At 44.8% G+C, this 14,328-nt stretch overlaps 1 protein-coding gene across 1 annotated transcript in view; it reads right to left on the bottom strand.

The window, feature by feature from the left end:
- The window catches only part of cacna1g (calcium channel, voltage-dependent, T type, alpha 1G subunit), a 234,130-nt gene extending 220,307 nt beyond the window's left edge, over window positions 1–13,823 (bottom strand). Inside the window, exons 1-2 of the mRNA XM_076759944.1 lie at window positions 13,053–13,823; window positions 12,138–12,455 (exon numbers count right to left, since the gene is read on the bottom strand). Of these exons, the coding sequence (XP_076616059.1) occupies window positions 12,138–12,448 (311 nt within the window). The 5' untranslated portion in view covers window positions 12,449–12,455; window positions 13,053–13,823. The remainder of the gene's footprint in view (window positions 1–12,137; window positions 12,456–13,052) is intronic.
- Between the last annotated feature and the right edge of the window lie 505 nt (window positions 13,824–14,328).

Raw genomic sequence — 14,328 nt, 5'->3', positions numbered from 1 at the left:
ACACAGACAACATACACACACACACACACACACACACACACACACACACACACACACATACATACACTGTCCCATGCATTAGCTGCACACAAGCCAACAGCATAGCCAAATATGGCCATCACACATGGACAAACACGTAACACACTGTACACTAAAGCTTTGCATGCAAGGCCTGTGGGTCACCCCTGTTATCATACATGCAAGAATTACCAACCGCTCATTAAGCAGTGCTCCCCCTTTGGTTACTGTTTCTAAGCTTTCTCACGCAGCACATAAAGCTTACAGTGATGACAGGGAAAATATGCAACTTAAAATTTTGATGTAATTGTTACTGTTGTAGAAGACACGTAATAAAGAAACTGCATTGTTTTTGTGTTGCAGTATTGAGCTACTAAGTCTTAGTATTCATTATAAGTACGATAAGGAAAAATGTAAGATCAGACTCATATTTGATTCCGACCTAACTCTTTTTGGTTGCCTAGCTCACATATTTGGACTTAGACAAGCAAAAAGAGGTTAGATTCGTGCTCAATGTCCCTTGTATGCTTCATATTTTACAAGAGAGAACACTTTAAGGATGACGACTAACCAATGTGTTTGGCAAATGTAACGTTATCTTGGATAACAAGCTGCTGGAACAAGTAACAAGTGTTGCCGAAGTGGAAACCTCTCCAAACGACAGACCTGCTACCACTAAACTCTGGTATAATAGCATCCAGTGCCAGCCTCTGCACACAGTGAGGAATGCTGTACAGTGGATGTGCTATCATTGAAGGGCTTTTTACCTTTGACCCCACAAAATAATGCAGTATGAAATGCTCATTGGTTTTGGAAGTAAAGCTGGGTTACGTTGCTTTTGTAGGTAGTATTCTGGTTAGCCGGGCATGCTGATAAAACTTAACAGTCCTGCAATGCCTACTCACAGTTGCTAAGCTGTGATTGGACAACCTCTGTTCGGGGGAGGGATTCAGCGAGCGGTCCGCTGCAGTGACCGAGCACTCACTAATGCGCACACGCAACACATGGTCTCACCGATACATGGCCACAAAAAAACAGTGCCTCCATCCTTCTGTCGGCCGTTTCTTCATTGAACACACCACAGGGAGATTAGACAAAACAGACCGAAGAACACAAACACACATGCTAACACCCACACACACACACACACACACACACACACACACACACACACACACGCACACGCACACACACACACACACACGTGCCCTCTGGTGGTCAGCCTACTGTGCAGTTATGGCTGGTAAAGTTCATTAGCTTCCACTCAGCCTCTACCGTATCTGCATTAATTGGAACAAACCAGCCTTACTGCACATGTTATGCAGGGAGCTGCAGGCCCATTGTGGAACCACAACGCTAATTGAGTGAATGACTATCACGCAATTTGCTGCTGTATGATTATGCCATGTAATATATTGCGTTTACATTAATGGGAGAGATTTATTAAAGCAGCGGACTTACGGGAGCTATAGATGAGCCAGGCTATGGACAGACCGCACACACACAGATGCAGGCACGCATGCATGCACACACACACACACACACACACACACACACACACACACAGGATCTTGTGCACAGGCGGGCTGAGAGGCCAACGGACATATCATGACTCTTATATAAGCTTCCCACCCCCAGAGGTATTTATATCCCTCGTTTGTTATCTATAATAAGACATCTCTCTTTTTTCTCACTCCTTCACCAGACTCCCCGGTCCTGCTGCGGGAAAATCCTGATTAGTGTCCTGATGACTTGACAGAGAGCGATCGAGATAGAGATACAGAGACAGAGAGGGAGGAGAAGAGAGGTGGAGGGACAAAAAAGTGAAGAAATGGGTTTTTCTGTGTGTGTGTCTGCATGTGATGTGTCTGAATTATTGACAACACTCCACAGCAGGCTGATTTGACAGTCGACTGATTTGAAGCCCTCCGTGTTTTTCTCTTGAAGTGTGTGTGAGTGTGAGTGTGCGTGAGTCTGAGATAAGGCCAGCGGTCAGATCTGGTGTGTGTCAACATCACCTGAGTCCCTAGTTAGTAACACGGCCTAAAAAGACATCTGTCAGACATGGCACCCCCTGCTGTGATGCTCAGTAACTTATCAATCTGTCTGAGGGGAAAAAACAGCAGGAATGGAGGAGATGTAGGGATTTATCACAGAAACTATGAGCAGAAGGTGGAGGGGCAATGTGTAAAAAAAGAAAACAAAGACAGGAGAAGAAAGAGACTGTTAAACTTATTCCTGTTCTAGTAGCTTGTTGTGAAAAAGAGTAAGCTGGGCAGTGTTTGAGGAAGCCAAGGAGTGAATATGTCTGGAAATAAGGAAAACATGGGAAGACTGGAGTAGGTGGTGGGATAGAGAGAGGCAGCAGAAGACAGAGGGGGAGGGAGAAGCGAAGGAGTAAGTAGAGAGGTGAAGGAGAAAGGACAGACTGAGGTATTGGTTATGACCTGGGACGGATGCAGCCGTGGTAAGTGAGTGAAAGACAACCCAATTCACATACCCAATGAGATTTTGCTGTGTAAGAGTAAGTATATAGCTTGCCCACCCCCATCCTCCTCTTCTTGTGTACCCCCACCCCCTTCTGTTGCCGATCTGTGCAGCCAAGCTCAAGTCTTCTACAATACCCTAATGAGAAAAAGCTGGTAGGAAAATCCTGGACTGAGTCCTACATAAACTTACAGCCATCTCACGGAACAGCCCAAAGAGAGGGGGGCCGAGGAAGAAGAAAAAAAACACATTGAAAGAGAGCAAAAAATGAAACGAATCTAGAGAGGTCATCTCATCATTCATGCTGTATACTATATACTGTGTGTATGTATCCATATGTCATCTTTACAGTCACGCATTAAATGGAAACACTTCTGTTACTTCCAGAACTAAATATGAGATCTGGGAACTCTTTTCTAACGTGTTAGCATTGTGTTCCCAGTGTTCCGTCAAAGCAGACAATTAGCATTACCCAAAGCTTCAAGACTGATCTATTAAACAATAAAACATCTGCAATTGTTTTACTTTAAGGTCTGCATATTTATATATGTGTTAATAGTAAAATTTCAATGATTTTTTTCACTTCATATGTAAGATTAAATTAAATACGTTGAGACTCTCTTGTTCTAAAGCCAACAAACCAACTAATCACCCACTCAACCATCTAGGCAACCAGTCAATCATCCAATCAACTACCCAACCAGTCAACCCACCAATCTACCGCCTAGTCAAGCAACTGACTAACTAACCATCGAGCCAGTTCAACACGCAACAATCCCACCAGTCAAGTAGCCAATTATCCAAATACCCAACAGTCAACACACCAATCTACTGACCAATTCGCCAACCACTCCACCAAGCAATCAAACCAAATACCCAACCAGTCAGCCCACAAAAATCTACCACCAGTAAAACACTGAACCATCCTATTAGTCAAACAAGCAAATGAACCAGTTAACCACCCCCTCAACCAGTTAAAAACAATGAACCAATCAAGGACCCAACCAGATAAACCACCAATCTAACAACCAGACAACCAACATGCTAAGCACCCAACTAGTCAAACACCCAGCCACCTCACTGGTAAACCAACCACCTAACCAAAGAGCCAACCATTAAACCATCCAACTAATCAACCGCACCAATCATCTAACCAGACCGCCGTTCATGATAATGAACTGCAGACGATAGTGACAGAATTGTTTTGTTTTTTCATGCATCTTAATCATGTCAAGCCGTTTTCTGAAGCAGCAGTAATTAACTGCCGGGTTTTATCTGCACTAATTGTTCTCCCTGTACAAATAACTGATTGAAAATCAGTGACAAATTTGCTGTCTGGAGACAAACACACACACACGTGACTGCATCTGAAACCACAGACATCATGAGAGGGGAGAAACTGTCGCTGGAGGCGAGAACAAAGATTATGAGCGGGTGAGACGCACACACACACACACGGTGAAGTGATTTTTACAGGGCCGCAGACAAGTACTTGAAAACAGCACATCTGTAAAAGTCTACCCACCATCCCTCCCTCTGCATTTCACGACGTCCTGTTATCAGATGCCTCCTCTTTTCCTCTTTTCCTCTCATTCTCCTTCTGTTTCCTCTGCTGGAGAGCTAGCATGTGGTTTTTACAGGATTCACATTAATTTGTTAACTAGGCCACCGGAGTCATGGGGGTGAAAGAGCACAACACAGTCTGACAAGAGAAATTAAGCAAAGAAACCAAATACGAGTGTGCAAAAGTTGGCTGCTGATGCCTCGCCCTCGATCAGAGAGTCACACATACAAAAGACACACAGGAGACCAATTTCTCACACACACATACAGACTCATCAGTGTTTGTATATAAATCAGTTAAGACAGATGTAGAAACATCCCAATTATATTCATACATTCGTGCACAGGAACAGACACATGCTGACGCACACACATAGCCAAACACAGACACACACACACACACATACAGACAGACAGTGAGAGTGCTTCCTGCTGCTGTCTGGCAGTCTGCAGTGGAGTTTGCGGTTTGCCCCTGAATCACTGTGGTCAGAGTCTCACCGGGTGTGTATCAGGTTAGCCAGTCCCCCCCCTGCCGACACACACACACACACACACACACACACAGGCACACACGGGCAGCTGCCAAGCCCAGCCCACAAACACTGCTGTTAGTAACCGGGTTAACTCAGAGAAACCAGGTTACGCAAGTAATCAGAGAACGCATAATAAGTTTTACCAGAGAACAGCCATAAACCACTGCTTCAGTCGACAGCGGTCTGTGAGTTGGCGCTCAGATTCAGTCTATTCCCAGCATTTAGATTAGGCTGCTAAGGCGTTTCACTGGTCAGACAGGCAGATAGCTCAGGAATACGTCAGAGGATCTTCCATTCATTACATGATTTTTAGTTACTGTTTAATAATGTATTTCCTTGGATTTTACATCTGTGGTACTCTTCTGGAGTGAATATTAAAGCAGCAATATGTCTCAGATAATAGCCAACAGGAACAAATATGGGATGGGTGGAGTTACCTGCAGCCTACTACAGTATCTGAAATGCTAAACCTATTGTAATGTACATTCCCACAGATCCAGTTCCATCAGCACAAGCGCAGAGTGAGCTTATACTCACTGCTGCTCTCAGTTTCTCTTTTTAACACAAACACTACTCTTATTCTCACTAATTGATTCCAATCATTCCATTCTCTCTTCTGTGGACACACAAGGCGAGCAGCCTCTCACTTCTGTTTTCTTCAGTTTGGTGTTGAGGCTAAAAATCAATACATCAATGGCAAAAAACTGAATGGAGTAGTGACATATAGAAACACTGCAGTGTTCCAAACAGACTTCAATACACCATGGGATGTATTCTGAACCGATACACTTAAAGGTTTGATTTCTATTATGCATGTGAGATTTCCATGAGGGGGCATCCATTTGCAGCAGCTACAGCAGCAGCAGCAGAAATTTGCAACAAAATTCGAAATGCACCGGTGGTTCAAAATAGCATTCAGAATGTTTTAGCTAAGCTGAATGATGCTGTTGCTTTAACAACATGTAATAAGGCATCACTTTCTGCGCACCGAACGATAGCGCTGCACCGAATGGTTCCAAGCTTCATAAGGCTGACGTTCAAATCCTAAAACTGCATTCAAGTGATCGTGAGACTGTGAGGTTTACTGCAACTTCAGCAGCTGTTCACTGCAACTTCACCTGTCTGTAGCACAGTGGTCTTCAGTGTCGATGGGCTATTACTCATGATGTGGGACCTATCACACAGTGCTGTGGGTGGGACACTGAGCGAGACTGCAGAGTGATGACTACAGGCGGAGAAAGGCAGCTGTATCAGCACTGAAATACATACATACATATAAATATATGTACATGTACTTAAATGTATTTAGGTTGACAAACCTGAAGAGTTCTATTCATTAAAGAAAGTTGGTTAAATTAAAGAAATGACTTATTTAGTCAATGAATTACTTTATTCAAATTGAGGATATTTTGAGTTTCATGTGAAAACACTAACAGAGGCTTCAAATGTACATTTTGCTAAGAATGACATTCGGTAGAGCCCCACCGAAGGAAGGGTTTTTCCTGGGACAAAATCCATGAAGCACCAGGTGTGTAGAACAGAAAATGTAAACGCTTTAATGAGCCGACTATGGGTGGAAACTATAATGCTGTAGCAATCAGTGATAGAAACTAGAAAAATGAGTAGCAGGCTGAGTACAAAGAAGGGTTTTCTCTGTGCTCAGTCTGTTTGCAGTTTAACAGCTTAAACAAAGCTCCTCATTAAGAACAGACCTCGTACTGAGTCGTCTCCTCACACCTCCGAGCTCTGCCTCAGCCTCGCTCCCTTTCTCCGTCTCGCTCTCTCTCTCTCCCCTGCCACCTCTTTCTGATTGTCACTCCTGTTATTCATCAATAATTGGCACTTTCAACGTGGCAGTGGCTGAATCACCGAATTTCAGTTTCAATTTCAGAATAGCACTTTGTCATTGCCAGTAAACTGATCTATCACTGTTGTCAGTGAATCAGTGTTTGGACTCGGTTCAACACATTATGCTAAAAGAACCTTCACTTTCTTCAAACAACCTTGATGCCTACGAGTGTGTGTTGAGTGTGTGTACAGCAGATGTTGGTTGGGTTTTAAGACACAAGCACACACAGTAGGGCTGCACAATATGGACAACGAAACATCATTGCAATTATTCTGGTAAATATTGTAAATGATATTTGGATGGGAATATGATAAACACCCAGTCATTTCCTTCTGCAGAAGCCAAGAGCAAAGGCTCAGTGACTAACAGCGACAAATCCCCACCAACTAACATTAAATTCTGAATGTAACAAAGATTTCCAAGCACAATAACAAAGCCCTACGCCCACACACGCGCCTACATGAATACCAGCTACAGGCAGTGCTCAGTGTTTTTGACCATAGCTGTCTTCTTGTTGGAGAGTATAGTGAGCTCACAGAAAAGTGTCACTGGACACATAAATTGTTGTCGCCATGTTCTCTCTTTACCTTTCAGCTTCTTAATGATTTCCTACATTTACCGGAAAGCCCTGAGCTCATCCCTAAAGAACAGGTTTGAGCATTTTGGCTATGGGTTTATCATGTCAGTGCAGTAAAGTAGGACATTTTTCCAAGTTGAGAAAAGCAAATCACAACAGTTTGGGTTACATTCTGGTCCACTGAGTCTATAGACAGCAATACCTCAGTCTCTGCTTCTTCTAAGATGGATTTGTACCTATTTGTTGTAAGATTGGTACAAAATGTCAGTGCCAAGAAATAGCCTTATTATTTGACCCTACTGAGAGGACATTGATGTTTACCATTAATGTTTCAGACGTTTCGAAAATTTTACTTAAAGCCGTGCCAGTCAATATTTTCATATTAACGATGAACAATGTGAAATGTGAAAGGGGTAGCACATAGTGGCAAACCCAGCCCTGGGGAGTGTTTTAGCACTTTGCAGCTAATTGTTTTGGTTTTTCTGGCCCACCAACAGCACCAGGCAGCTGTTTTGAGCAAAAAAATCTAATAAACCGACTGTACACTTCATGCCCAGCGCCAAACAACCTACGGACAGAGCAAAGGTCGAGATGGTGAAAATAGCTGTGCATCTACAGTAGCTGCCAAAGAAGCAAATATTTCCTTCTGCAGCTGGTGGAGACCAAAACAGAGCTAATAGGAAAGTGAATATGGAACAGACACATGGCAACTGAATGCAAACAATGGTCAGCACTGCCAGCTGACCCATCCATTGTGTTTTACATAAAAACACAACTCAAATTTTTCAAAATCTAAGCTCGGCATATGTTAAATTCATCAGTTAAATTTTAATATCATTCTGTGTGCAGCTCATAAATGTGCACACACCAACACAGATACACATCCCTTGCAGCAAGCACTTTACATGCAAAATACATGCAAGTCACATCACATGCTCAGTGAGACACATGAATCACAAACTAAAGTCCCCCCACACACACTCTGACACACCAAAAAGGTCTTGCATGGCCAAGTAAATGAATACTTCATCACACATAATCTTTCAGTGCATAAGCAGCGCTCATGTCGGACCCCAAGTGGGTTAGAGAGGACATACAGATTCAGTTCATATAAAGAACAGGGAAAATGTTCACACACACACACACACACACACACACACACACAGAGTATGTGCATCTTGTAAAGTGCAGACATGATGACACACACCTATGATAGAAGTTCAGATAGAATTCAAAATAAGGATCAAACTCTCAAACTGCGAGAAGCTGAAAACGTCTGAAATTCTCTAAGGAACTTGGAGGGGGGGGGGCAGGGGGAGAAAATATGAAAGTGAAGTTGATGGTGGGTACAGGCCTACTTTTTCACCTCTTCAAAAATGCTCTCTGAAATCCCACTCGGTTCTCCAACTGAGTTTTTATTTTATTTTCTCCCTTTTTCCCCCTATGCTCTTTCCTTTTCTTCTTCTTCTACTGGTTTTGGAGGCCGTCAGAGATGGCACACACACACACACACACACACACACACCCCTCCTCACTCTCCAGCCAACGTGAGGCTTTTAACTCCAGAGGAGGGGAAAAAAAAAAAAGCGAGGGGTCCGGGAAAAAAGAGAAGCACAAGAAGAGGAGGAGGAGGAGGAGGAGGGGTGAGGGGAGAATAGACGGCGGGGTGGGCAAAGAGACATTTTCTGCTGATTAAGTAAGTGTTTGCTTCGGCTTCCATTATTTGACAGACACATCAGAGCAAGGAGCAACAAATGTGAGATCCTGCTTCTCTAAATTATAGAACAACAGAGTGAAACACAAGAAAAAAACAAATCAGTGCCATATTTCGCCCAAATCCCTCCTCTCCCCTGAGCGCAAGTGGTTTGTCGGTCTTCCACTGAGGCTATTTCAACGTGATGACAAACACCTATTCTGGCCAGGTGTCCTCCCTCGCTGTTCGGGGCCATGTAATCCTCTGCTTAAATCAGTGTGAGCAAAGCATAGAGAACACTGGACGCGTTCCAACACTCCCCTCCTCCTCCTCTATCTTGGCACAGCATCCAACTCCCCACCAGAGAGGAGACACCTACGGGAGTCCTGTGGAAGTGTATGTGTGTGTGTGTGTGTGTGTGTGTGTGTGTGTGTGTGTGTGTGCGCACTGCTTACACAACCTCACTCACTTTCTCTCTCTTTCACACACACACACACACACAGACATACACACACAAAAGCTCTCACTCTCTATCATACACAGATTCTGCAGGAATCATTAGCAAAACCAGCAGAGGGAATTTCACACAGGCCGGGCAAAACATCACTCAGAGCGTACACCCCAGGGGTCTTCAATTAGACCCTAAATACCTCAGCGAGTATCCAGGGGTCCTAATTACTTCAGACTGCTGAAAATGGCCGCAGGCCGCCTAAGGCCGGGGGCTTACTGAGGATATGTCTGTTTAGAATAGATTCTGGCCCTGAGATCAGTCGGGTTTTCCTGTGTTGTTGGTCGACAGCATCACACAGAGGAGGCAGTCTCTGTGCATCAGAGCCGAGGTAGAGCTGGCTGCTGGTGGTGTGCTGTGGATGTATTTATAGCAGGAGAAAAGACTACTGCAGGATTAATTCTTTAACCAGAAAGCAGAGACAGAGAGACAGCAGCAGAGGAGGGCCACAGATCAAGAGAGGAAGAGTTAAAAATATAACAAAAGATACATCTGCTCTCTGGATGCAAAGCATCAGTATACACACAGATTCACACACAGGAGAGTGCGCGCGCACACATACACAGGGGGCACAGAGACAGATCGATCTCAGGAACGTTAGAGTGCATTACAGAAGCGGTGACCTTTTCCTAAATCGGTACAGATAGATATTAAAGGGCAAACGAGAAGACAGAACGTCTAACAACAATTCTTACTGCTCTGGGGACGCCTATACACACATACACAGAGGAACATTCAAACATCATCGGCAATTACCCAGCAGTCATTTCAACGCGTTCAAATACTCATTAAGTTTCAAAGTGGGGTCTGTAAAACTTTGTCACACAGATCCAAAAAACACAGACCCAAATCCACTTGAAAAGAGTTTGTCGCCAACGGGGGGGAGAAAAAAGTGATGCCAGGTAGGACTTCAACACGGCCAGGTGGCGAAAGCCAAACAAACATACAAAGACTCTGGAGAATGATCTGATTCCAAGGTAAACTACTACACTGCAGCACACCCACACATTTCACAGTGCATCCATGCAACAAGCTGCGATTTCAGGTGTTATTATGCGGGCTAGGACGCACTACGCACACAGCACATAAGCAAAAGGTTACAGCTTAGAGCTTTGAGCCAACCAGATGTAATGCTTGCATCATGATCGGAGTTTACAGGAGGCTGTGAGTGGTGACAGTGGCTGCCTCGTGACATCTCAGAAGATACTGGATAATTTACAGCAGATCCTGGGTCAGGTTTTGATGCATTAATAATGCATTAAAACCTTATCAGCAATGCATCATTAACACGATGGAGCTGATTTGACGGGTTGTTACCACAGCTGTAACGATTAATCGACTGAGAGAAAATGAATCAGAGCTTTAAATAATTGATTAATCGCCCAGCAGTCTTTTTAATCTCGAGTCAAACAATAACTAGTTCCAGCATCTCAGTTGTGGGCATTTTCTGCTTTTCATTTTCATCTGAAAGTCAATCTCTTTGCGTTTAAGACTACTGATCGGAGAAAATACGTCATCTTGGGCTTCATCGCTGTACAAAACGCTATTGTATAAATATGATTTTAATCATGCTGGTACACCTATCTACACTGCATATCCTCTGCATCTGATTGGTTGGTGAATTCTCACTTAACTTCACCAACTTCTAAGTCCAAAAAAAATGTTTGAGAACCCCTGACTTGGATAATGGTATGAAGGACTGTCTGTGCTCCCTGAGGAGTCATATGAGACTCATGTTCCTCTGCTGCTAAAAAAGTCTATTTGTAAGACCTTTAAAGATTTGACATTTGCAGACATGGAAATCAGCTGTGATCAGCTGGGAGACTGAAGAATAAAGAAGGGAAAGAAAGACGAAAGGAGGACAAGAGAAAAATGAAGGGAGGGAGTGTCAAAGAGTGGCAAGTGCGAGCAGCTTACTTCGCATCTTAATTAAAATATTGCCAAATGAGGAGGAAGAGGGGAGATACGACGTGAAGCAACAGACAAGGCGGAAGGGGCGGATGGATGAGGGAGGAGGAGGAGGCGTGGGATGGAGGCAGACAGGGGAGGAAGGAGAGGAGGTAATTCGAATGACATTAGTGCGCACACACAGGTGCGCACACACATACACAGCACCTATGAGAGAGAAAAAAACAAAGGCTGAAACCTCCAGTGCAGAGCAGCATCGGCCAAAGAAACATTCCTTCCCATAGCTCTCTCACATCCAGCGACCAAAACCTCTCTCTCACTCACACACACACACACACACACGTATATTGCCTACAAAACGAGGGAAAGACGAACACTGAGAGACCATTGCCTCCTTTCTCTCCCCCTCCTGCTCTCCTCCTCTCTGGAGAGGTCAATCAGTGCAGGTCTGTACACTTATGAATCAATAATGCACTTTGGTGGCAGGAATGATTCAATAAAGCTCTGTGACTTGAACAGACTCCGCCTTTCCGCTGTTCACCCCAAAGGGAATGCGGCCGCTCAATAAGCAGCCGCTCCAGGTGTATCAGCAAACTAATTATAACTGCAGACCCTCTGTGTACGCACGGACGTGTGAGGTCAATAGATTTTCATTACTACTGTTCGTTATGAATAACCGATTGGAGGCTAACACCAGCTCAGAGGAATCAGAGCATGACGTGGAACAGTAAGGCTGGAGAGCATGGGCTTGACAACGCACACGCACGCACACGCACACGCACACACACACACACACACACACACACACACAGCCTAATATAGATCAAATCTGTGTGTCTAAGCAGGCCATCAGCCTATGATTCCACGTTTTGTGGCCACTCAATAACCCTTGAGGTCAACTGGAAAAACTGCAGAGCCAAGCAGGTGTTTCTTACCTGCCACAGGTGGAAACGCGCGCATTTGCGCATGAGCGAACTCCTATCTCAAAAGTAAAAGGATATGGGTTGCAGACCATCTTGAGACACCAGCTCCGAGGCCGGGTGGTTTGTTTCAGGTAGAAGAAGACCACGGGGGCCAGGGTGGGGTAGGGCAGGCTCTCCTCGCCGCTCGCCGACGCGTCCTCCCCTGCTGTGGAAATCCCGTCAGGCGCCGGGGACGCCGGCTCCACCACCACCTCGCCGCGCTCCCCACCTCCTATCCCGACCCCGGACAGGTCGTTGAGTCGGATGAAAGTCCTCGGGAGAGAGGAACGACCCTCCGAGCCCCTGGCGTCGGGGACCCCGAAGAGATTTCCTCCATCCTCGGCCATCATTCACCTCCTGCAAGCAATAGGCGATCAGAAACATATGATTAGATACAGTAAATATGGAAATGCTGAAGTATCTGCAGCAGCCAGAGCAGAGCGCGTTACTAAGATTCGAGAGAATAGGGCTTACGTGCATTGAAATCTACTGATTTTCATTTTGAAACAAAATCTTCCAACTTTCCATGTATTAAAAAACATACAGCTGCAAATACACTCAATTAAATCCACATATTGTTACAACAGGCAACAGTAGGGTGCAGTGGTGCTGGAGGGGTTATTTTTGGGAAAATATGCGCACACCTCATCGAAAAATGATTGCATACTTTTTTTTTTTTTTTTGGATGGAGGCACTTAGTATATATTTGCTGCCATTGCATGTTACATAGAATGGAGCTCCTAATGAGCCTCCAAAAATTCACGAGGAGCTCGCATTCCTTTTCATCAAAAACAATGCCCAATCTCTCATCAGCAACAATAGCCTGCGACTGCTCCAATTCATTTCCAAAACTTCAGCTTCATCAATTAATCCGCAATGCATTCATTCTGAAGTGATTTGCAGCAGTTATTTGTCTAAATGAGTGCAAGAGCATCTTTTCGTTCGATTTATTACCTGTAATGGACTTAGTAGATGTGCCCAAAGCGCGCTCAGTCATCGCATGATCAGTTTCTGTCGTGGCAGTAAAGTCCACACCAGCCTGAAGAAAAAATCCGGTTGGTCGGAAGGAGAGACGAGGAGGGAAGAGATAAAGAAGAGAGGAGCGACAGGGGAGAGGAGAGAGGAGAGGGTCTTGTGGGTTTGGTGCGTCTGGCGGACCGTATAGTTTCCAGGTGGTGCGCTGCTGCACGGGTCCGTCTCAACAGACGCGGTGCGCCCAGGCCCCGGTCTCCGGTGTCCAAGCTTCTCCAGGGGCCTCACCAACACTTCATGACCAATCCCCCGTTAGAAATTAAAAAAGGAACCGTGTGATGTGTCTACTTTGGCAGCGGTCAGCTTCAGGTAAAATATTAACGCCGCGCACAAACTTCTTGATGGTTCACCTCCTCCTCCAGAGCTGATGGACAAACCCTCCCCCAAAAAAGGAGAAATAACGACAATTAGAAATCTATTCGACTCCCCGCGTTTTCCTCCGCTGTTTCCACCCCTTCAAATTAAGAATCCAGTACTTTTCGTTGCATCCACAGGCGGTTTTAAGCGCGTATCCCGCATCAGTGTTTTAAAGATCCATGGAGATGCTGCTGCACATCCAGTCGCTGAACAGAAACAGGCGCCAAAGAGACAACCTCTGATATTTTCTAAATATCACAAACACCAGCCCTCTCCATTGTTGCACTCGTCAACGACCGGGCGCTCCTGCTCTCCCTCTTGTCTCCTCCAGACTGTATTCGGTCGGTTCCGTCCATCAGCAAAGCTCACACAGCTGGATGGGGGATCCTAACTTCTCACTGCCCGCCCAACGAGCGCCCGCTCTGCGCCAATCACAGCGCGGCCAGAGTTGAAGCTCCCTCCTCACTGGCTGAGCGAGATGTCTATCGAAGCTGTGCAACGGGGAGGAGGGGGTGAAACAGCTGGAATCTTATTGTCAGCTGTCAGCCAATGAGAGGCAAGGGAGCGACGGTATCCAGCAGCATTGCTGTGTGATTGGTGCAGAGCTTTATTATGGGGAATTTTGAGGGGAAAAGTTGCCAGACTATCCAATTAGCAAAGAATGAACAGTAAGTATTGGCTTTCAGTGATTACAGAAAGTCAACAAAAGTAAAAGAAAAAAAGAAGATCATCATTCTTATGCATTCAAGAAAAATTAAATGTAATATTAATACTAATTAGATTAGTTTTTGTTTTGTTTTGTTTTTTTTTTCATCCCATTGAGGTTGCCAGATCTGGGGAC

The sequence above is a fragment of the Chaetodon auriga genome, chromosome 20, assembly GCF_051107435.1.
Source record: "Chaetodon auriga isolate fChaAug3 chromosome 20, fChaAug3.hap1, whole genome shotgun sequence".
Taxonomy (NCBI): domain Eukaryota; kingdom Metazoa; phylum Chordata; class Actinopteri; order Chaetodontiformes; family Chaetodontidae; genus Chaetodon; species Chaetodon auriga.
This window is presented reverse-complemented; position numbering and strand designations above follow the sequence as displayed.